Source organism: Amblyomma mixtum, chromosome 1 (genome assembly GCF_055824585.1).
Source record: "Amblyomma mixtum isolate Tamu chromosome 1, ASM5582458v1, whole genome shotgun sequence".
In the NCBI taxonomy this organism is placed as follows: domain Eukaryota; kingdom Metazoa; phylum Arthropoda; class Arachnida; order Ixodida; family Ixodidae; genus Amblyomma; species Amblyomma mixtum.
The window spans coordinates 216,030,285-216,055,400 of NC_143012.1; the positions used below are offsets into that span (position 1 = coordinate 216,030,285).

Below are 25,116 nucleotides of genomic sequence, written 5' to 3' on the forward strand. Positions count from 1 at the left end.
TTGTGCGAAAAGCCCGCCGTCGCCGTGGCAGGAATGCGTGCCAGGAATGCGCGGCAGGGCTCCCTCCCTGCAATTAACCCAGGGGGGGGGGGGGTTATGACGAGTGTATTGTCACCGCGGGGGTGACAATGCACAAGTTTAAACCTGTCTGCATGGTGAAGGAAGGAGCGAGCAGACACGGGAATATTCCTGCAGCTACCGAGTGCATTAAAAGGAAAATCCCCGCGCCCAACATCAGCTGGCCTTCAGTTTTCGGAGAGCGAGGTTGCGGTGCTATGACGTCTTCACCATCTGAAGTTCAATCACTCGCGTCCACATCATTACGAGAGACAGCAAAGTGTGGCCGTAGGCGGCAGAGCATGGTCGTCTCGCTTTGTCGCGACCTCATAATCAGCAACTTTCAGAACCTCGCAAAAATTACGTAGCCGCACTAAACATTGCAGTAGCATTTCGCCGCAACCCTACATTCAGCGACAAGTAACGCTCTCGCATTTATACATCACAAGGATTGCTTAAGTGCCCCCATAATCGAAATGGACTACACTTTTCCTTTACTGTGAAGGAGAATTGTTTGCGCCATTGTGAAGAGATTTCATATTCATTGTTTCAAGTTAAAATGCAGTCAGTGAGTCAGAACAGCAGGCGCACCAAAAACAGGCCTCAAACTTTTTTCAGCGAGAAAGTCTCATTCAAAGGAAAATACTCGAACAACGCCTTTTTTTTCTTTTTTGCAGTCCATCTCGTCGAGTGAATGCGGGCATTTTTGTTTTCTTAGAAGGTGCGGAACTTTCCGGGCAGTGATACTTGTTCTGTGAGCAATCTAATTTGCTCCCAAATTCGCCACACAATCCCTGTGCACCAAGTTGCTAATCCCCAGCGGCACTTAATTTCAGAGCGATAATATTTACATTTCCCTGTTCAGACCTTCCACACGTTCTCTCAATAAAAATAAATTGCGTACCTCAACGGCACGCACATGCGAATCCTATGGCGTACGAAGGAAAGTTTTACTCATGCTGCAAATGCACGATGTGTTTGTCTGCTGCCACTTGTCGCGCTTGGTATTTACTGTCCAAAGCAGCCTTCTCTTGGGGTTCCTCGGGAACTGAAATATTCTCCATCCATTTCTGGAGTGGTTGGTGCACTGCGGCACACAACAACCCGGCATTTTTCGATGTGCGCCCGGTCAGCACCAAGAGAAAAGGCGACAAAGCGAACGCACGTGTTACGGCCGCCGCGCCGCCGCGAGAAAGGGCATGAAAATGGCCGCCGATGGACTGTCACGGCCGGCGAGGCGGCACTCGCCCTCCCAAAGGGTGACTCCACCCTAGAGGGGGCGCGCGCGCATCGAGGCACCCTAGTCTCCACTGCTGTCGCGGCGCACCTGTGGTGACCGAACAGAAAACTGTTCGGTCGACGCGCTTGGCTGGGCGGTCTCCTTTGATGGGCATGTGCTGGTTCGTTCTTGAGTTGTACCCGACTTATATACCACATGGATTCATTTCAGCGGTGGAACATAGCGCCCTCTGAACCACGGCATTCGTTTGAAAGAAGTGCGAGTCTAGTTCAGGAAAACTGCACCTGCTCCATGGTTAGTGCTGAAATAGTGCAGCTGCAGCCGCCATGGAAGCAGATGATGGTTTGCGGGTTGTGATAAACGGCGGAGACTCAAGTAACTTTCACTCGTCGACAAGCTAGAACGCTGCTCGAGTTCTCGAAAGAAACGGATCGAGGCTGGTTCATGGTAACATGTTATTGTGATGTGCGGTTTGCACATTTCTTCATGAGATACGAGAGGTTGGCTGCCGCTGATGTAGGCTGTAAACAGCTGGCTCCAATTCATTGGCATCGCAAAGGCTAGCGACGACCAGGCCTGCACTCGACCATCCGTTTTGGAAGCAGACAGTGCCAAACTGCGCTCAAAGTGCCGGAACTAGCGGTACACACCCGCCGCACCGCCGCTGCCGCAGAACTTTGCCGAACTAGTGCATTGAGTGCAGGCGAATCGAGCGCTCTCCAACTTCCCCTCCACAGCGCTATCCGGAACAACGAACAACCGGCAGCACGAAGCGAAAGCCTGTCTCTTCCCTTTCCTGTCGCTTTAGCAATGCCAAAGCTGTCCTCGAAAAATAATACGACGCCCAGAATGCGTTTCGTAGCGTCAGGTGAAAAAAATTGGCAGTGGCTTAGCTCCACTATGCCTGGATATACGTAGCGTCAAGTGATCCGGTGTTTCGGCCGCACGTTTCGCCTTGGCTGCTCGACGGCAAACTGCCAGGCGACAACCTCGGGATCGGAAGAATTTACATTTTCAAGTCTTCTGCGCCGTTTGGCAGCGGCTCGACTCTCCTTAGCTTACCAGAGCTTACATGTTGAGCGCGACCGTCATTTCTCCGCGCACCCTCCTCGCGCATGCGCAGTAGCGCGTGGGCAACTGTCGTAAACACGAGCTCACGCGTCGGAGAGGAGCGCACGCCGGCGGCGCCGGCAGCGAAGAGCTCGCACCGGCGGACCTGCGCCTCTCGTGACGTCACGCGGTTCTCGCGCTGCGCATAACAGGCGGCGCACACTCGCGCAAAACTCGGCTCTGATCCGCGTAGTGTGGCTTTACTAGCTTTACGCTACAAACAATCCAGCAAAGCAATATGGCGGAAATCTGCTTGGAAGTTCGACACACACTACATAGGGCAAAATCGAGGGAAACGTGCGAACATCGTAGAGGTATCGTTCCCTCTCGTGAACACCTCCTGATTGTAAATGTTTAGCAGCGCCACACTCGTTATTTTTTTGAACTGTGATTATTTAGTACACGTGCATGTGTGTAGATGGCGCTACTTGCTAAATTTATCTAGAGTTCCTGTATATGCTCCCACCTTTGGTAGCATATCCAGTAACTCTAAATTTATCTACATTTATCGCATGTCGCTGTGTTATTGCTATTATTGTTTGTATCCTGTGGACTTTGTTCTTGGCAATTGTTACAAGTTGATTAAAGGAATGAGAGACCGACATTTTAAGAGTATATTTGCCAGAAAAAAAGAAGCCGCGGAACGTTTCAAGAGCTTGTGTCCTTCATGAGAAGAACAAAAAAGGTAGCTAAAATCAACTAGACATTGCGCATTCCCCAAAAGCCGTAGAGTAAAGGCGATGTTTAGCCGCGTAGAGCGAAGTATTAAGTTTCTTCACGCAAAATCTCAAAACTGCCACGCGCTGGTTACCTGAACAATTTTGCATCCCGTTTTTAACTATTTCGAAAAAACGCTAATTTTGATCAGGAATAACTTTTAAACTAAACAAGGCAGACGGATGAAATTTTCAGAATGGAAGGGCGATTAGACGATCTCAAACTGTACAAAAAGGCGCCGCAATGCAATGCATATCCCAAAAGTTATTGCAGATTACATTGTTCTGTTTTCTATGCTTTTCAAACATGTGTGGCTAATAAACTAATCTATACACGTACTTCTAAATGCTTAAATATGTTGATTAGCATCCGATCTCAAAGTATCTCGAAAGAAATTTCTCTAGGTGCAAGAGGTTTTTCACAATTTTGCATTTCCTGAGACAAGTTGAGCTCAACTGCCAGTTTTCATCTTTGCGTTTTCTTTTACAGTTGAAACAAATTTGCAGCTACCGTTAAACAAAATGCATCTTTTGAAAGCAGAGAAAAGTAGCTTTTCGGAGATATCTGAACCATATTTATGAAGCGAACGAGCGAGGTACAGTCGACGTACAAATATCACCAAAAATGGTTCCCGCTCACCGTCAGAGTGGGACCGCCACCTTTCGCGTCGTCTGCCGCTTCGTTTCCATGCGCGGCCGAGCCGGGTGCACCGGAGCTCGACCACGCGCTTGCGTGTTCCCTATAGGAGTGAACGACCCTGTACAAATCCATTGCGACAGTTCAGCTTTAGAAGCGCAAACTTGCGATGTGCGCTCATACTGAAGTGACGAACAATATTGAAACGCACCGTAAACAATTCATAATAAATTGAGACAGAGGATGTGGTCGAGTAACAAGAACAACTGAAAGATTATGCCTCATGCACTTTGATGCCAACAGACTGATGACGTCAGGCGTCACGCGCGGCGGTGGGAGAATGGAAACATAAATAGACGTCACGCGCGTTCATGCGAAGAATGAAAGCATAGACATACGCTTCCGCTGCCACATCAGCATACTACTCCTTTTTAAGCCTAGCTACACAACCAACAAACATTATCTGTAACAGTTAGAATCACAGCGTTCCACAGGGCGTCTAGCTGCTGAAGATCTTCTCACTTGAGTCACTTCCGAAGTAGACTTCGCGGTACTTGGGGACATTGGCGGTAGACGGACGTGGCAGTGGGGGATGAATCTTCCGCCGCCCGCCATGTCCATGCTCGCGTCAGCTGATTTCGGTGGCGGTCATGTAACCCGCCATTGGCCATGCGCAGCATGTCAGGTATGTCACTGGGCCCTTCACTGCGATGACCGTGGCTGCCTTCCAGATAGCGCTTGTCTGCGTCGTTTACTTTCCGTCCCGTGTGTTCCCTGTGCGCTATTTTTTACATCTTCCAGAGAGGTCCTGGCTGGAAACTTCTGGCATGCACCAAATCACCGGCCGCATGCACTTTACCTAAGGCAGGTACAACGGATTCTCGCACACGGTTCGGATGTTTAACTTTTCTAGCGCCGAACACAGTCTACGCTCCATCATAAACTCTGCGCGGCTTTTGCTCCTCACCAAACGCGGATTCGGGTGTTGTTTCCACGAGAAATGCGATATTTTGCACTGCGTGGCTGTCCCCAATTGTTCCTTGAGCTCTTCTTTTACTTCCCTTACCATTCGCTCAGCTCTACCATAACTAGCTGGATCATTAGGTGCAGTATACACCGGTCTTACGTCGTTAACAGCAAGAACGTGTTCATTTCATCACTTGTAAAGATAGGCGCGAGTGAAGAGGTTGGGGTGGGCGGCGACGTGCATGGTAGTGCCGCTTCAAGTCTTCTGGGTAGCAGGGAACAATAGGAGTCAAAATTTGCGCCCCCCTCCCTGATGCCATTTGTGGGGGAGGAGGGAGGCAGTGCCCCCCGCCCTCTGTGCACGTTTATGGTTGTAAACGCTGTTCCGTTATCGGAGACGATGACATCGGGGACACCGTTCGTGGCAAATAGCCAGCGTAGTACAATGACTGCTCCTGAGAGTGTAGTGACGCGGGAGCGGAAGTGTTATGTTTATGTTTTCATTCTCACGCCGTCGCGCATGACGTTTGACGTCATCAGTATGCTTGTATCAAATTGCTTGACGAATAAACATCCAGTTGTTCTTGTTGCACGAACACGGCTAGTGTCTCAATATATTGCACAATTCATAAATGCTACGAACTTGAGGTTAGCTATTGTAAAATTCCAAAATTAACTAATTACGTGGCAGTCTGTGAAGTGCCAAATATCATGCCTTTAATTAAACTATAAGACATTATTTATGAAAGAAGTACGTTCCCCCCAATTGCCGACATTCAAAGGAAGTTTTGAAAACAGCGGTTTGGTTTTTACCACCCAAAGAGGATGGGCTGCTCCGTTTTTTTTTGCCTCGTTCTGTATTAGGGACTGGTGTGGGTGTGGTGTGGTTGTTTTTTTTTTAACATTGTTCGCTTTTATCAGACAGGCAGACCGATTTTTTCGACATCATGGGTACACAATGTAAGGAACGCGGGCAAAAAATTCGCTGTGGTTTGACCAATGGCCATCCGGAGTAGAATTGCGGAAGCAACGGCGCGGCAATCGCAGCGGCAGCGGCATCTCAGGGGGCACTTTGACTGTCTAAAGTGCGTAGAGGCGAAAGCGTTCTCCCCACCACCTTGACTGCCTCGGTGGCACTGGTGACGTCACCACTGGAGACGTCACACATAATTAAGTACTAATTACTAAGTAATGACAAATTACTAAATAATGGCTAATTACCGATTAATGACTAAATATTAATGAGCTGCTAATTAATGACGCTTACGCTTCGCCTTTAGCAGTGGAACGCGACAGAGTGTTGTAGCACTGCCAGGGAGTCCGCGATACCTTGCCCTTTGAACGCAACGCTGTTAGAGGAAAGGAAATGGCGCAGTAATTCTCTGTTATCACGGTGGACACCTGAACCGCACCATACAGGAAGAGAGGAAGTGGGAGTGAAAGAAGAAAGAGAAAGAGGGGCTGTAATGAAGAAAATGAAAATTGTATTTGAGGAAAGGAAATTACCTAGTAACTGTCTCACACTCGCTTCTAGCGCATGCGCAGTTGGGGCTCTCCGGGGCTCCGCGAATTCGCTCACACCTACCGTAGTGTTGCTTCCGCAACAAAAGCGCAAGTAGCGGGGTTTGAAGAGGCCCATGTTCTAAAAACAAGCTACAGAGGCCGCCGCGGTGGCTCAGGGGTTATGGTGCTTGGCTGCAGACCCGAAAGACGAGTGAGAGGAACGGAGTGTTCTCCCGAATAAGTGGTAAGAAATTCTTGTTTGTCTCTTTATCTACATTAAAGTTCCCACCCACCCTGCCACTCTGGCAGGAGGCAGTTATTAAGGCGGAAGCCTTTAATGTCTCATCGTTGTAAGCAGCAGTTGTCGACAGAAAATGTCACGCTTTTCAATTGGTGGAAACGGTTTTGACGTCACAGTGCGCGAATTTCAAACGGGGCCAATTGCCCTTTGGCTAGTAACCATACAACCAATTGAAGGGATCGTATAGTGATGCTCCAAGTAAGTGGGACTGAGCTTAGTTAATTGCGTAATTACCCAATTAGCCTAATTAGCTTTACTAGTCAGGCCATATAAATAAATAAAAGCGATTAAGAAATTGGTCGAGCTCAGGAATCGAACCCCGGTCTTCGGCGTGAGAGACGAGCACGCTATCCACTCCGCCATGCCAGCTCGATGGTTTGGAATGAACAAAGGCGCGTCTAGTGAATACGGTGTCTTCACTCACTCTCATCCTGCTCCATTCCCTTCCGGCGAGGTTTAGGTGTCCACCGACAAATGAGAGACAGATACATTTCCTTTCCTCAAAAACCAATTTACTGACGAGCGAGGCGTAGAACCGAATGGGCGATGGCGTTCTATGGACTCCTTGGCAGCGTTGCAAGACGCTTTCGCGTTCCACTCTTAGGGGCGAAGCTTAACATCTTAACCACACATCAGTGACCACACTTTAGGTCAAAAAAGTGCCCCCCTGAATTTTGACGGGTGTCCACCGAGATATGTGAGACAGTTACTGCGTAATTTCCGTTCCTCAAATACAATTTTCATTTCCTTCATTACGGGCCATCTTTGTCTTCTTTCACTCCCACTTCCTCCCTTCCTCTACTGTGCGGTTCAGGTGTCCACCGAGGTGACAGAGAATTACTGCGCCATTTCCTTTCCTCAAAAAGCGTTGCGTTCAAAGGGCAAGGCATCGCGCCGAACGGGTGGTGGCGTTCCGTGGATTCCGTGGCAGCGCTACAACACGCTGTCGCGTTCCACTCCTAAAGGCGAAGCTTAAGCGTCATTAGTTAGCAGTTAATTAGTATCCAGGCATTAATCAGTAATTAACAATTACTTAGTGATTTGCCATCACTTAGTAATTCGTACTCAATTATATGTGACGCCACCAGTGCCACAGAAACAGCGAAGGTGGTGCGGAAAACGCTTCCGCCTCTACCCACTTTAAGGCCCGTTCACACTTGCCCAAAAATCCGGCGAGCGAAGCGGATTCGCTCGCCGCAAAAACAAGGACCTGTTCTCACTTGTTCACGCGCGAGCGAGGCGGATCCGCCGCGCCGCTGCTGTTTCTCGCCTTTCCACACCGCTTCGCTGATAGCGGCATACACAGATATAGTGAGAAAAGAGCATAAATTTACGCTGTATGCGTACCATAAGCGTATGCGTGCTTACGTACGTTAAACGCAGGCGCATTTTCACTTTTAGTGCAGCGTATGCTAGCACAGACGCCAAAATAGAATTTACCTATAGTGGCGCCATCTGGTTGTCAGGGCGGGAACCATTACTGTCAAAGAACCGACTCTGCTGTTAAGCCTAGAAGCGGCAGAATCGTCTCTCTGAATAAAAAAAATAAAGCAAGTTTATCACTTATACGTCTTCGTAGAGGCGAGATGAGACGAAGCGAAAGACCTGTGCCGAATTTCTGGCCAGTGAACGCACTGGAAAAGGCAGCAACAACGAGAATTCAATCCGAAGCGACGGGTCCGGCTTCGAAGAGCGCCGCCATGTTGGTCGCCGCGCGGCGGAAATGGGTCCAGCCCGATCGCCCTCGCCGCGCCGCTTTCCGCGTCGCTCGGCGTCAAAAGCGGCCGAATCCGCTTCGCTCGCCGGATTTTTTGGCGAGTGTGAACGGGCCTTTAGACAGTCAAAGTGCCCCCTGAATTTTTGGTTGATCGCGAGAGTTCGCACACCGTTGTAAGCGCTAACGCATGCAGCCCACATCTCTGTCATCCCCCCACGTACCTATAAGCGCGATTCAGGCGCCCACTGAACCAGGGAGCCAGTTATACGCACTTCCTTTCCTTGAAATGATCGGAGTGTAAAACGTTCTCAACGCCAATGAACAAATTGAACGCCGACGGCCTATTGCTTCAGCGCCGCGTTTCTGTTACAACTGATGTGATCGGGTGGTCGGGACCAGGGTCTTTACCGCATTAGGGCGAAGCAGCCAGACTACGGAGGGAAGCCTTCGGGAGGAATAGTGAGCTGGAAGGTTTATTTTACATTTTGTACAGTAGCAAGTAGACCAAAGTCGGAAAATGGGGGAGGATGATCTGGCACCCCAGAGATTGCTGCTTAAATGCAGTTCACATTCCCCAGGCACCCAGCTAGGGAATCTGATCTCTGGTTGAGCGTCCAATGGGCTGCTAGCGTCTTCTTAAGCTCCGCCCTCCCCACGTGATCGCGCACACCACCTGAGAACACACACACACGGGCAAGGAGGAACTTGGCGTCTCTGAGTCGCGAACTGTTTGACCAGGCCCAAAGGTCGTTGCGGCTGTGTGGTGATCTTGATCGATGGGGACGCGAGCGCTGACCGCTCACACCGGTGACCTCTTCAGTTCGGGGGAAGGGACAAATCAGCCGTGTCGCCCCTCTGCTTTGTCTGCTGCCCAGGGCGCACGCGGGCATTGAGTTAGCGGTGCCGCCGCTCCGCCGTCGTCGCCACTGGGTCTCGTCGGTCAGTCCACGGGCAGTCCGGGAGAAGCACCGCGCTCAGCCTTCCCGGCGAAGGGATTAGACGCCTTTGTGTACGCCGACGCCGTCGCCAGAAGCTGCCCCACGCAGTGTCTCTTTTGTCTCCCCCGAACAGCAGCGCTTTCCGTAGCAGTAGCCTGATGACGCCGGACTGGCTCGCCTGTTTCCGCTGCCAGTCCCCAGGAGCGCAGTTCGGCACCAGAGCTGCAGTCAGCATCGCCGGCGAAGGGATTATAGCCTTTGTCCGCCGACGCCATCGCCAGAAGCCGCCCCAGGCACCCTTTTCCTTGCATCTTCTCCGAAAAACAGCACCGCTTTTGGCCGCATACCTGATGGCGCCTGACTGTCTCGCCGTTCTCCGCTGGCTGGGCCTCCGATCATTACAGTCCGTCCGCCGCCAAGAAGACGTCACGAAGTGGTTGCAGCTGATCGGTGCACCACGAACGTACGTCAGTGTCCGAGTCCTTCTGCTCGACAGGTCGGCCAGGAAGCCCTGCACATCTTGCAGGGGTCCTCGAAACGGAGCATTAGTGATCAGGCCCACGCCAAGCCCATACCTCCAGCAGGGCAGCACACGGCCAACCTCAGAGAACTGCCAGGTTTTCGGATTAGGTTAAACAAAGGCTGTACATTTTGATACACACCCAGCCCTCGCTCGAAAGCGCATGCCTGGAAAGCTGGCCTACCGGACCTAGTTGAGCCAATTTTGTGTTTTCTTTTGTAATGGATGCCACTCGCTTCCGAATTTTGATCAAAGAAAACCGCTCTAACTAGACGACAAAAGGAACAAAACGGTGACGCTTCAGAGATGCAAATGCGGAGAAAACAATCCAAACTGTTTCTCTCGGGAACTTTAAGCACTTCCGATAGGGCCACGGAGAAAACACGTGCTGAGGCCCTCGCGTTGTAGTTTTCTCGCCCTCTTTGTAATGGAATTCAATTCGTAATTACCACTAGAATTACGAACGTGCTCACTTCCCCTCATTTGCATGACCGCATAGTGCCGTCACCTTTGCTCCACCTGGCAAAGCTTTCCTCAATATCGGAGCCCGACTCACATTAATCGGTCTAATCCTTAAACAAAGAGACTCCAGGCGCTTATGCCAGTGTCCTACAATGGCCCGTCATTCCAGCATTTCCGCGTGACAGCGGACGCTGCTATTCATAAGCACTACGTGTGCATTGTCAAACAATTAGCATTAAAAGAAATGCCAGACCACTGCTGCAAAAGTTAACAATGAGCATCCAAACACTACATGTGCTCAAAACTTTTTCGGCAGCAGCAAAAAAAGAGAAAAAGCAAAAAGCAGAGACTCTTTCTTGGAATCTGCTAACTACCCCCGTCGCGACGCGAAGGGTCCTATTCTTCAGCCGCGCTCGGCGCGGTCGCAGACTGACAGTAGCTTCAGCCGCCGAGACCTGACAAAAGCCGAAGGGCTCACGCGCGCGTTCACCTCTTCGGGCTCCAGACGCCACGCGACGCTGATTTGTTCCGCAACCCGGCCGCGCGTCTCCCACGCCCGAGCAGGACCCGAAAAGAATGCGGGAGGGGAACGATCTATGAAAGCAATGCCTACGAGCATTCCCCTCTCGATTCAAGAATGGCCTGCCACTGAAAGGCGTTCTGCTGCGTTCTTTAGCGTGGTAGCTGTGCATGCTTCCCTGGGCCCTGCTGCAAGTTTTACGCGGCCTGCAACCGCAGGGTCGCCACAATGGGTCGGGTGGCCTTCGCTTTATCTGAACCCTTCCTGTCATTCTTGCCTTTGTGCTGTGCCTATTGCACCTGGCGTGCCACGGTGACCGCCTCGGCCGATTACACTGTTGGCCGGCCTTTAGCTTTACAGTGTCCTTGGCCCGTACTTTGTCTGTTCTCTGGAGAGCACCCTTTCGCTTGGCTCTCCCTGCGCGCGGCCGCCTTCTGAAAACTGCCTTAGCAGATCGGCCGGTGTTGATCGGCCCTGCGCGCCTCTCTTTCTAGCGGTGTCCTCACCCTCCGCGTCTTCTCTCTGACGCAGCACCGAGCCGCATTTCCCACTTGATTTTAAACAATGGGCTCGTGCTTTCGGCGAGTCACTGCATGTCACAGTATCTGATTGTCTCATCGGCACTTTACTCTTTCCTGAGCATAGATCGCTCTCCTGAGGTTTGCTGTTCGAGCTTACGACACTAACGCTCTGGCCTGCAACTGGACCTGAACCATGCTGTTCGCCTAACGTAGCGTTTTTGTCCTGTGTGCTACCCTCTAGATCGCAGCAATCAACCTCACTTATCAACAGAGCATCTGCCTCAGGGTTAGAGACGGCCGCCTTCTTCCCGGAAAGTGCCCGCTCCTCTAGGCTCAAAACCGCCGCGCTGCACCTTTCCTTACTGCTAGCAGTGCCTACATTATCCCCCGAGCCCTCACGGCTTGCGGATATGCACTTTTCGCTAGCCTTAGTGTCCTGATTATCCCCCGAGCCCTCACAGCTTGCGGATCTGCACTTTTTCTCATTGCTAGCCTGAGTGCCTTCACAATCCCCCGAGCCCTCGCGGCTTGCGGATCTGCACTGTTCGCTAGTTTCTTGACCGAAATCATCAGTCCCTGCTGCTGAAGTAGCCTTTCTTTCTAGGACAAAGCCTGCCCTATCTCGGCACCTCTGAGCAGCAGTCGTGTCTTCCAGCGACTGAGCGGTGCTCCTAAGTCGCTCTCCGACACTCTCGTGGTACACCTGACCACCGTCAATTTTTGTTTCGAGATCAACCTCTGCGGGAATTCCAAAGTACATGAAAAGCGCACTTTTAGCTTTTCCATAATTTCCCGCATCCTCGTTCGACAGGCGCGCCAGTACGTTGGCAAATTCACACGGGAGGAAAGCCAGCAGCATAACTGACCAGTAACCCAGGTCCAGCTGCTCCTCCGTACATGTTCCTTCAAAACTTTGAAGAAAAGTCCTGATTTCATCGCCTGTTCGGAAAACACTTAACCTAGATCGAATTGTTTTCATTCTTACGAGGTTAAGTTGACGTGTGATCTCCCGCAGCTCCCTTTCCCGCTCTTGTCGAGCTACTTCATCCCACTCTCGCATCTTTTGATCGAGCTTCCTCTTTTCTTCATCCTCTCGCTTCTTTTGTTCCCGTGCCTTCTCTAATTCCTCCCGAATGTACTCCCAACATCTGACTATCTCCTCCGCGTCTGCACCGCTTGCCTCAATTGCCTCAATTAAGAGCGGTTTCCTACGGATCGACCCACAATCAATGCCCAATTTCCCGCATATCAAAACCAGGTCCGGTCTGCGCAACTTTTTCCAGTCCATGTCTGCTCCCCAAGCGACGGCTAGTCTCTACTAGTGGTCAGAGAAGATTCCCAGGCAATCTCTGGAGCCACATTCCATTACCTAGGTTTACAATCCCAAAGATGTACAACCTGGCAAAACTCAAAAAGAGACAAGACCGTGCACTTACCCATACCGGAGCCAGGACGCCGCGCAGACCATCCCACAGCTGCCAACCAGTTGATGTGATCGGGTGGTCGGGACCAGGGTCTTTACCGCATTAGGGCGAAGCAGCCAGACTACGGAGGGAAGCCTTCGGGAGGAATAGTGAGCTGGAAGGTTTATTTTACATTTTGTACAGTAGCAAGTAGACCAAAGTCGGAAAATGGGGGAGGATGATCTGGCACCCCAGAGATTGCTGCTTAAATGCAGTTCACATTCCCCAGGCACCCAGCTAGGGAATCTGATCTCTGGTTGAGCGTCCAATGGGCTGCTAGCGTCTTCTTAAGCTCCGCCCTCCCCACGTGATCGCGCACACCACCTGAGAACATACACACACGGGCAAGGAGGAACTTGGCGTCTCTGAGTCGCGAACTGTTTGACCAGGCCCAAAGGTCGTTGCGGCTGTGTGGTGATCTTGATCGATGGGGACGCGAGCGCTGACCGCTCACACCGGTGACCTCTTCAGTTCGGGGGAAGGGACAAATCAGCCGTGTCGCCCCTCTGCTTTGTCTGCTGCCCAGGGCGCACGCGGGCATTGAGTTAGCGGTGCCGCCGCTCCGCCGTCGTCGCCACTGGGTCTCGTCGGTCAGTCCACGGGCAGTCCGGGAGAAGCACCGCGCTCAGCCTTCCCGGCGAAGGGATTAGACGCCTTTGTGTACGCCGACGCCGTCGCCAGAAGCTGCCCCACGCAGTGTCTCTTTTGTCTCCCCCGAACAGCAGCGCTTTCCGTAGCAGTAGCCTGATGACGCCGGACTGGCTCGCCTGTTTCCGCTGCCAGTCCCCAGGAGCGCAGTTCGGCACCAGAGCTGCAGTCAGCATCGCCGGCGAAGGGGATTATAGCCTTTGTCCGCCGACGCCATCGCCAGAAGCCGCCCCAGGCACCCTTTTCCTTGCATCTTCTCCGAAAAACAGCACCGCTTTTGGCCGCATACCTGATGGCGCCTGACTGTCTCGCCGTGCAGCCCTGGGTCAGCACCCAAATTAAGAACGCCACAAGCTGCGAATCCCATCACCTCAAACGTAAGACAGCCTTCCGTCAGGCAGCGGAGGAACATGGTTCAGGCTCGGCAGCTGGTGGGTCGGTGCGGCCCCTCACTGGGGTTGCGCCGGCTTCCGGCCAGAGCTATTCCGATCACCCTTAAATAAATACGACAAGATGGCTAGCAGATGTAATAGGAATGCTAAAAACTTTGAAACATTCCAGATCATCCAATGGAACTGCAGGGGTTTCAGATCTTGGAAAAAGCGGTCACACCTCCAGCTTTACCTGCAGTCCCTAGGTGACATGCCGGCGCTCACAGGTAAGGCCGTGAATACGGACAACCTGAGGCCCATATCACTGACCTCATGTGCGGGCAAGCTTATGGAGACGATGGTACGGGATCGCCTCTCTCCATACCTGGAGAGTAAGGGCTTCTTTGCAGTCACCATGTTCGGGTTTCGCCCTCACATGTCTGCACAGGATGTCCTTCTCCAGCTGCACAGGGATGTAATACGACCCACAACTATGCAACACAATGACAAAGCCATCCTCGCCCTTGATCTGAAAGGGGCTTTCGACAATGTGAAACACGGAAGCATCCTGGCCAACTTGAGTTCTACCGATTGTGGGGCTAGGACCTACGCGTATGTGAGAGATTTCTTGTCTAATCGCCAGGCCTTTCTTCGGATTGAGGGCGAGGAATACGGCCCTTACATGATGGGAACACGGGGTACCCCTCAGGGAGCAGTGTTATCACCGCTCCTGTTCAACATTGCTATGATGCGCCTCCCAAGCCAATTGGCCCGGGTGGAAGGCATTCAACACGCGTTATATGCAGATGATATTACAATTTGGACCACTCAGGGGAGCCTTGGAGACATGGAGGACCGCCTTCAGCAGGCTGCTTCCATAGTCGATGCGTATGCTAATGACTGTGGGCTCCAATGTGCTCCAGCGAAATCAGAGCTTCTGCATGTCAGAGCGAACCCAAAGGATAGGACAGCAATACACATCTCTCTGTCAGGAGGTCCTATTAGAGAGGTGGAGGAGCTCCGTATCCTGGGCCTTTTCATTCACCAGAGACTCAGACCGGACTCCACTATTGCGAAACTCAAGAGAGTAGGCGAACAGGTAGGGCGCATGATCCGCCGCGTTTCCAACAAGCGGGGTGGTCTGCGGGGCAGGGACGCGCTTCGGCTCGTCTATGCCTTCGTGACTAGCCGGATCCTCTACGCCGTGCCATATCTCCGCACTACTAAGCAAGACGAGGCGCGAATAGACGCCATCATCCGCAAGGCAACTAAGCGAGCCCTGGATCTCCCGGTGGCTACCTCTAATGCCAAACTCAAGGCATTGGGGGTGCTAAACTCCTACCAGGAGCTGCGAGAGGCCCACCTCGTGAACCAATACACGCGGCTCACGCAGACGGCTCCTGGGCGCCGCCTGTTAAACCGCTTACACATCCAACACGACTGCACTCCAGAGGAGGCGGAGCGTAACCCAGTACTATGGCGCCATATGCTCTGGGTCTCCCCGCTCCCCCGTAACATGGACACCGACATGCATGAAAACAGACGACAAGCGCGGGCTCGGGCTCTTGAGAGACAACACGGCTCCCGACCCGGTGTATATTATGTAGACGTAGCAGGGCCATCGCCCACGGGATTTTACTCGGCCGCTGTCGTTCACCAGGAAATGCACGTTGATGGACTCTCCTTTCGAGCCCCGAATTCAATGCGGGCCGAGGAAGTAGCGATAGCGCTTGCTGCCGCCCACGCCAATTCGAGAATAATCATCACGGACTCCCGAAAAGCATGTGAACATTACTTGGCAGGGGAGATCTCCCCCTTAGCTGCTTGTATTCTACGACGGACTGCCACTGATCCAACACCCAAACGAATCATTTGGGCTCCTGGCCACCAGGGCTTACGAGGTAATGAGGCCGCTGACGCGGCTGCCCGAGCGCTTACTCACCGGGCTCCTCATCCCAGCTCTTCTGGCTCGGAGACTAACCAGCCGCTGCTGCGATTCAGGGAAATATTAACACATTATAGCGACAACCACCGCCTTTTCCCGGCCCCTGCAAAAGGGCTGAGTAAGACGGAGGAGCGAACTTTAAGGCGCCTGCAGACAGGTACTCTACTCTGTCCTGCAATAATAAAACATTACGATCCTAACACGGATGGGCGATGCCCACACTGTGGGGAGACCTGTGATATCTTCCACATGGTGTGGGCATGTACTCAAAATCCCCACCTCCCCCCTTCCCCTACCCCTTCCAGAGAGGCATGGGAGACTGCCCTCCTCAACTGCTCCTCGCTTGAGTCCCAAAGGGCTCTGGTGAAACGGGCGAGAGACGGGGCCTCGTCGTGCGGTGTCCCGGACTAGGGACGCCGACCATGTAGCGGGGCCACTCTGTGGCTCCCAAACTCTTTTTTTACAATATAAAAGTTTTCACCACCACCACTGGTGGTTACAACGAACAACCACGAAGGCGACGCCGCGGAACGCAGAAACGGGCGCCAAAGAGCTGCGCTCTAAAATTACCAGAGTACAGAGCAAGTAGCATACAATTTTTTTCCACATAAAGATATAAATACTGAGAACTATATAAATCAGAGTAATATCGTCAAGTGCGTTGTGTAATGAAGTTAGTCTGCAGCTTAGTGACTGGGTCCCGTGTTAGTTCGTGCTTTAGAAACATACAAAGTGTCATTATGACTTGTGTTGTAAACGTTAGTATTTCCTGTGAGGTTAGATATCCCTTGAATCAAATTTTTACGGTTTTGTCTTTTTGCTGTTCATTGCTAAATGGCTTCGTGGTGGCAGTGCGAAGGCTGCTAAAAAGTGGTTCAGTATGAGCTAGGCGCGGTGGTTACGATTTGCACGAACTTTCTTTTGCATAGTAGCAGGTCAGTGGGTTAGTGGTGTTAGTTCCGGTGCTACTGCCCCAAACCAGGTAGCAATAGTAAATATGCGATAGAAATGGTCAATTGCATTAGTACCTCAATGGATTGTGGTAAAAAAAAAGCGTAATTTTATTACTATGCGAACAGCTCTCGTAACTTTTTTGGAAATGAATTTGACGTGATTATTCTATGTACTTACGTATGTTAGGTGTTCATCAAATATAACTCCAAGGTTATTTGTGCAGGAAACAAGTTCAGTTCTCGAAGTGCCAGTGACGAGGTCACCGTCAACTTTGGAGTTCTTATTTTTTCTTAAAAAACACGGACTTAGATTTAGTACTATTAACATTAATGCGCTGAATGTGTTGCATTTATGTAATTTATTTAGGGCATGATTGCAGTGTGGTACAAGCTCATTTGTATTACAGTATGGAAAAAAAAGGTTAGCATCGTCAGTATAAATAATTAACTTAACAGCATCATTAATACTAGTAATGTCATTAATGTAAATATTAAACAGTAAGGGCCCAAGCATAATTCCTTATGAAATCACAGAATTCATTTCGATTATGTTAGAGGTATGAGTGTTGATGATAACCCTCTGGCGGTGATACTGTAGATACGTTTTAAGTAAATCTAGAAATATTCCTCTAAAGCCATAAAGTTCCAGTTTATTAATGTCTCATTATTAATGATACTGAACGCTTTAGAAATGTCAACGAAAGTATCTAGGGTTAAAATCTTGTTTTTTATACCCTACAAGATTAGTTCTTTTTGGTTAAAAGTGCCAACTTTACCGAGCGAGGTTTACGGAATCCAAATTGAGAATTCGTCAGTACGTTATGTTTTTCACAAAAAGTAGTTATTCTGTTGTTAATTAACTTTTTTATACGTATTGAAAACTCTAGAAGTATAGATATTGGTCGACAGTCCTCCGACATGTCTTTGTTGTCGCCACCTTTAAGAGGACACACAGTTTCGCTAGTAGCAGTGCTTTAGGAAATTTACTTTCCCTAAAGCAGATATAACAGATATGCTCAAGGACAGGATCTGTGACATATATAACATATTTAACAGGTCCAATTTGTATACCATCGGAATCTCGGGATATGGTATTACGGAACATTAGAAACGTGTGTTGGATTTCATCAGCACTGGCTGGTGTCAGGAATGCGCTATCACAGTTCCTATCTCCGAAGTAATTTAAGCTACGTGACTCATAGGGACTGTCAGCTAAAGTTTTGAAAAAGGAATAGAACGAGTTAGCGAGATATCTTCCCGATTTTACACCATCGGGACATCGTGTCTCAATGGTATACGAGGGAAGTACGCGGTTTGCTGTCAGTGTTTTGCTGCTGATTTTATTTGTTGGTTCTGCGCTTTTCGTAGATCACATGTTATGTTACTGGAACCTTAATGTTGCGGCTTCTATAAATGCTCTTTGCTCTTTCTTCCCTACACATGCATAATGTGTGTAGTCAGGGGCCCAGTCGACTGCAGTTTACTATCCGTCCGTGGTGATTTCATTTTCTATGATCGGCGACAAGTCTCCATGAAATACAAAATTATTTTGTAGTCGCTCAGCGCAGTATGACATTATACTAGAGGCGTCGTAGAAACATGCAAGAAATAAGTTTCGTACGCTAAGCATCGCAATTTCTGAAAGTACATGGTCGCACGCCGGCCATATATCGCCGGCCATATCTCCATGGATGCATAATGGTCCGAGTAAACTACGACTGAGTTACTGTGATAAAATTGGCATCACAATTCAAATGACTCCGTGGTAAGCACTGCGGTATGATTGCGCGTGTGCCCATTTTTTCCATGCCTTTAACGCGTGCGCCAACGTGTGTGGGAATCTGGCTTTCCGCCGTCGCCTTTGCGCGGCTGTGCCGGCCGCCCGCGTTGTTTCTCCTCTTTCCCTTGCTCCCGCCTCAGGCGGTGGAGAGGCGGCTGGGTGACTAATCACTGTCATTTAGCCACAGCTCCGCCCCGGCTCCCCAAGGGCCTTTGCCATTGGCGCCTTTTGGCGGGAATCCGGGACCCGTTTTGGGCGGCCGCGCGCCGCGCGACCGTCCGAGCGGGGCCCAGAGAGAGAGATCCCTCCGAGACAGCGTAAGGTGCGTACGTTACTGTTTGTCCGTGCCGGCCTTTGCCGTTCGGACCAGTGCTTACTCGAGCTCGCCCGCACGTGTCCTCTGACCTGCAGCGGCTCGAGCCTGTCCAGCGGGGTCCAGCGACCTCTGACAGGCGTACCTTGCGTTGAATGCCCACTCTCTCTCGCAACCGGCCCAACGGTCGACACGAGAGAGAGATCACAGCACGGCCGCGGGGACATTCTCCTGCAGCGGCGTGCTAGCGTCGCGCATTGCTCGAGTCGCTTCGTGCGCGCAGCGGAGCCTTGCTCCTCGCGCGCCCCCGGGACGGGGTGACGATTGAGTGTGTGTGTACTGCTGAAGGACGACGTGAATAAACGTCTCCTTTGTGAACTTGGAGGCCTATTTCTTTGCGGCGAATCGCTCTCCTCCCAGCGGAGGTTGAGTGCGCTGCATCGGTGTCCCAGTGTGTGTGGTGACGGCTGATCGGGGCCCTTGGCTCGCGCGAAGCTCGAACCCGCGGTGGGTGGTGGCCTGTGTCCACGTAGAAACCCACAACTGGCGCCCAACGTGCTAAGTCATTGGCGCTTACGCCTTTGATGGCACCTTAGCCGAGCAGGTCGCCTTGCCGATCACGCTTGCGCACCATGTCTACCACCCCCAGCGGGGCACTCGGCAGCTACATGTCGTCTCCCTACGGAGTTGTAGCGTCGTTTGATCCGCTGGCTGCTGTTCCTTCGAATAGCTAGACACCGTGGTTGGCCGCGGCCCCCATTGGGGTTTACGGCGACACAACCCAAAATGTCGACCACGCGGCTCCCATTGGAGCTGTATCGGAAGCACCCTGCGGTGCATCCGCTGGTCGCATGCCTCAGCTGTGCACGCTTTCCGCCCAGTGCGAAAGCAGTTCGTGTCACGCTGCCGCAACCGGCAGTTTCGAACAGCAGCAGCCGTGCCCCGCGAGCAGTCAATTCTGCTCTGGGAACGGCGAGGCGCTGGCCCGGTTCCCTGTGGAAACCACGCCGCTCATCGAACTAGGAGCCTTGCCTCCCTCGTTCGTGCAGCCCACCCAAGCCTCCACTGAGGCAGGGGTGCAGTGCGCTTAGTTGGCTGATGCGGCTCCGCGAGCCTGCGGGTCGGCTGGCGCGCTGGGCTCTCCTGATACAGCATTACGACTTTTCCGTGCAGTGTCGAAAGGGGAGCACAAACGTGGTAGCTGACGCGCTATCCCGTGCCCCACTCGCCAGCGGCGCCTTGACGCCTGTAGGCGGAGGGGGCGAAACAGCGGACGAGCCGCCGGGCGGCAAGGAGGGGGAACCCGCAAACGGGTTAACCCATTCCGCTAACCAGGCGAGCAGCGCTTCGCAAAGCGGACGAGAGGCAAAGCTCTGCGTGAGCGCCTCGGAGGTGCCGACGCGAACGGAAATTTTGGCTGCAAACCTGAGTGGGGACGAGACCATGCTCCCCTCTGGGATGACTGGAATCGTTTTCAGCCGTAAGAGCTACTGAAAGCCCAGCAAAATGACCCCTTTTGTCGCGAGGTGAGCGACGGTCTCAGGGAGACGGAGCGCCGTGACGCTACTTGTATTGTAGCGGGCGCAGGGGGGCAGAAGCCAGCGTGTGTCGCGGCGAACCCCGGGGAGTCATATTTGCTGGACCATGACGGGCTCGTGCTGAAGTAAATAGCCACCGATGACGAGTTCATCGACCCGTTGAAGGTGGTTATCCCCAAAAGTCTAAGAGGCGCACTTTTGCGATTCTCGCATGACGAACCACTGGCCGGTCATCTGAGTGGCTCCAAAGTTTTTGCAAAACTGAGTCAATCGGTGACGTGGCCCGGCATGAAGCGTGACATTTTCCGCTATTGCCGTTCCTGCCATGTCTGTCAAGCGGTGAAGTCACGGGGCGGCAAGCCGCCTGGAATGATGAAACCGATTGACAGTGTGCGTCCGTGGCAGATGGCCACCTGCGATTTGATGGGGCCTTTCCCCAGGAGCAAGCAGGGGTTCATAGACCTGAAGGCCTACGCGTCACGGTCCGACGAGCTTGCGCCGGTACCCATTGGTATCAAAGGCAAGCGCAAAGGCACAACTGGTGCTGCGGAACGCAAGCGTACGGAGCACCGGTACAATCTGAGGCGACGGTCACCGGCGTGATTGATGCCGGACGGCGGACTCTTCCGCAACCGAAGGCACGCAGCCTCAGCTAGCTGGCGAGCTTTCTCGTCAGGCCCTACCCAGGCGAAGCACGGTGTGTTATTTTTTTTTGTTGTTGTTGTTTTGGCAGCATGATCAGTTCCAGCCTTGTGTGTTTATCAGTTTGTTTGTTTGCTTGAGTCAGTTTCTAGCCACTTTCGTTTCCCGCTTGCTCGTCTGTTTTTGTTCTAACGTACCCAGATGTACATAGGCAAACTTCAGCCCGCTCGTGCTTGCTCTTATCTTCTAGAAGGAATAGATTGGATTAGGTGTCGTTTGTACAGCGAGCCTTTTCTCATTCCCGGCCCGACTGTGGGTGGTTGGCTCGTTAAGGAGCCGTGTGTCGCGGTGCGCGAGTTTTGTGCGGCCCGTATGGAGGGGAAGTTGGCGGGGCGTTTGGGGCGATGGGGGGGCGGAAAGTGCACCCTTTGACCCTCGCCGCGGCGCCTCTGGACGCTTCTGATGGGGGGGTCGTTGTCGCCGACCAGCGTCCGCGCACGTGCCGGTGTATGCGTGTTTGTGGCTGTGGCTGTGTGCGCGCGTAACCATGAGCCAAGGCGACGCCTGTGAGTTGTGCCGTGTGCTTCTGCGTGAGCGCGAGGATGAGAAGGACCCCTCGCTGTGGACAAGGTTACACATCTGGACGCCGCCGAACGTCCTCGCCCGTTTCAGCCGGCGTGAAAGGGGGGCACTAACTGTCTTGTGCCCGAACGTGATGTCGTGTCCAAGGGCGCGAGGTCAGTGCCCTGCCGCGGCCCCGTCGTCATCAACGCACCCTACATCAACGGAAAGAAGACCGCATCAGTCGTCGGCCCTCCCAACCCCTTCAACTTGAAGTCTGCGAGCGGTCAGTCGCCGACAGGCCCATTGGGCCGCACCACCGAACTTTGGGACTGTCACCCACCTGTCACATAGTTGTACAGTTGAATTCACATCGTCTTGTGTACCGTGTATATAATCTGCAAGCTGTTTTGATTTACTGAAGCGTATGCAAGTGTTGTTTACCTTGTTTTCCCCTCGTTTTCTTACGTTGTTCTGGCTGGAACTGAAGTGTATCTAGTTTTTTTTGTGTATTCATTTCTTTATTTTGGAACTGAAGTGTAGCTAATTTTTTTTGTGTATTGATTTCTTTATTTTTGGCCGCGTGCTTTGCCGATGGGTAGGAGGGCATTTAAGGAGAGGGGGATGTGGGAATCTGGCTTTCCGCCGTCGCCTTTGCGCGGCTGTGCCGGCCGCCCGCGTTGTTTCTCCTCTTTCCCTTGCTCCCGCCTCAGGCGGTGGAGAGGCGGCTGGGTGACTAATCACTGTCATTTAGCCACAGCTCCGCCCCGGCTCCCCAAGGGCCTTTGCCATTGGCGCCTTTTGGCGGGAATCCGGGACCCGTTTTGGGCGGCCGCGCGCCGCGCGACCGTCCGAGCGGGGCCCAGAGAGAGAGATCCCTCCGAGACAGCGTAAGGTGCGTACGTTACTGTTTGTCCGTGCCGGCCTTTGCCGTTCGGACCAGTGCTTACTCGAGCTCGCCCGCACGTGTCCTCTGACCTGCAGCGGCTCGAGCCTGTCCAGCGGGGTCCAGCGACCTCTGACAGGCGTACCTTGCGTTGAATGCCCACTCTCTCTCGCAACCGGCCCAACGGTCGACACGAGAGAGAGATCACAGCACGGCCGCGGGGACATTCTCCTGCAGCGGCGTGCTAGCGTCGCGCATTGCTCGAGTCGCTTCGTGCGCGCAGCGGAGCCTTGCTCCTCGCGCGCCCCCGGGACGGGGTGACGATTGAGTGTGTGTGTACTGCTGAAGGACGACGTGAATAAACGTCTCCTTTGTGAACTTGGAGGCCTATTTCTTTGCGGCGAATCGCTCTCCTCCCAGCGGAGGTTGAGTGCGCTGCATCGGTGTCCCAGTGTGTGTGGTGACGGCTGTCAGGCCCCTTGGCTATCGCGAAGCTCGAACCCGCGGTGGGTGGTGGCCTGTGTCCACGTAGAAACCCACACGTGTCAGGCAAATACTACCCCGATCTCATAAAAAGTTCTGAAAGCCTCACCTCTCATCGAAGCAATTGCGGGCGTTATAAGTGCACTGGACGACGAGTTCGTTGGCCTTGTGGCCGAACTTGAGCAGCTGGTCCTTGGTGACGTAGAAGTTCATCCACATGTCGCTCAGGTCCATTGTGCGGCTGCTCTTCAAGAACTCGTCCACCGTCTTGTAGCAGAGTTCGCCTTCTTCGTCATCGCTGCCGCCGCCGCCGCCGCCGCTGGTGGAGTAGCCTTTAGTCGTCGGCGAGAACATATCTCGCGGCTTGGTGTGGGACGCCTTCGTGGCGCCGTTCGGCGACGCGGTCGTAGTGATCGCGGAGGGGTAGCCCGCCCTGGCCGCGATGTCCTTGAGGTAGTCCTCGAAGGAACTCTTCCGCATGATGTTCAGGTTGCACACGGTTATGGCCGGAAAGTGCAGTTCGTCGGCGTGCACCTCCTCGGTGGCCGTCATGATGGGGTACGAGAAGTAGTTGGAGGTCAGGAAGCTGATGTGGTAGAGGAACCCGCCCACCGCCACCACGACCACGATGATCCAGAGCATTCGGCGCAGACGTTGGGTCGAGGCTATGCGGTTGAAGCCGTGGGCGGTGCATCGCTCGGCGAAGTGACGATTCAGGGAGCTAAAGGTATCGGCCGCTTCATCATCTTCGTCATCCGTGCCGAGGCGCTCGACGGCCTTCATCGCCACCTTCGCCAGCTTGTTGCCCCGGTGGCGAACCTCGGACATCCGTTGGAGACCAGGCTTCGCAAGGCTCTGTAGCGACCTCGTTTCCGAAAGGGCACTCAGTGTGTCACGCGTTGCGTACGCCCGCGTGGCGTGATCCCGTATAATGAGATCCGGAGACGGACGCAATCGAAGTAATGCGGTCCGTCTTGCAAGCACCGGCGACTTCGTGCGGTGGAACGCGTATTTGCACAGAGGAGCGTGCACACTGCAGTCGTCTCTCCAGTGGAGACGTTTGCACAGCCTCTTGTAAACAATGTCGAACGTTGCCTTTTACGTTAAAGAGGACTCTTACTGTAATACGTGCGCCTTCATACACCATGTTTCACATAATGGAAGGGCCAATTTTAGGCGCTGCAAAGGCGACTAGCTGCGCATGTGCAATGGTTGGACCTCACTCCCTGATGTGCATGCCGTGTGCGGAAGCTGACTTTTTATTAATTGGAGAGCATTACCTGGCTAGGTACGCGACATGAAATATTTTCCGCAAAGTTTGTCCGCACGTTCATGTCGTTCTATAAAGATATATGAAAAAAAGTTTGATTGGAATAGGTAGTGGGTGAAAAAATCTCGCTAAATTTCAAATTTAGTAGATGTGCAGTAATTAATTAATTAAACGCCAAAAACACAGACATCGCAATAGCCATGGACGTCGATATAGCACTTGGATGTCCGAATAGCCAATGCGTCGATATAGTATGTGGACGTTTTGCTTTCACATTGCTCCAATGCGGGTCGCCGCAGTGATCTGAAAACAAAAATTCAAAAAATAACCAAAAAGAAAAAACAACAAAAACTATGGAGGCGGAAAAAGAGCACAGAGAAAGGCTCTGTAATTTTTCCATCGGTTCATATACCCGATACCTGTACCACATCTAACGTGGATGTAATGTGACTAAAAGTCTTCATTTTTGCTGTAATGCAGCACAACTGTGTTTGTAATCAAATTTCATTACGCTAGCTAGGAGTTGTGAACAATAAGTCTTCGACTGCCCTGAGACCGGTACAATTTTGTGCGTAGTTTTTCACTAGTGCTCACAATTCTGTGTGGCCTCGTGAATCACTGGCAAGACCATACAGCAATAAAATCCCAGCACAGGTATTGTTTCTTCAAATCACAGGAAGAAATGTTCCTGTGATTGTTTTACGAGAGTAGCGAGTATTTAAAATCAGGCTTTCATGAGTTTTCAAAAGCAAACGAAGAGGAGCACATAAGAGCTGTTTTTCACGTAGATTATGCGGCCAGGCGGACACAAAGCGAGAAAAGAAATTTCGTTGTTCATCTTCTAATTAACTAACACAGTCAAATTGCTTTTCTGGCACTGCATTTTGCGTTTACGTTTGTATTAAAAACTTCGAGTCGGTAGTATTCCCGGGCTATATTCCTTTTGACCAGTGTTGTAGGCGTTACCGAAAAAAAGTAACTAAATACGTTACTCGTTACGCTAAGAAAAAAAGAACGTGTTACCGCCCTATGTTACCTACAAAAAAAGGTAACGC

The 25,116-nt window shown here is 52.1% G+C and overlaps 1 protein-coding gene across 1 annotated transcript in view; it reads right to left on the reverse strand.

Moving 5' to 3' along the window:
* Positions 1–24,358, reverse strand: part of LOC149370808 (acid-sensing ion channel 4-A-like) — an 84,007-nt gene extending 59,649 nt beyond the window's left edge. Inside the window, exon 1 of the mRNA XM_089578734.1 lies at positions 22,901–24,358. Coding sequence (XP_089434860.1) covers positions 22,901–23,619 — 719 coding nt within the window. The 5' untranslated portion in view covers positions 23,620–24,358. The remainder of the gene's footprint in view (positions 1–22,900) is intronic.
* Positions 24,359–25,116: the final 758 nt, after the last annotated feature.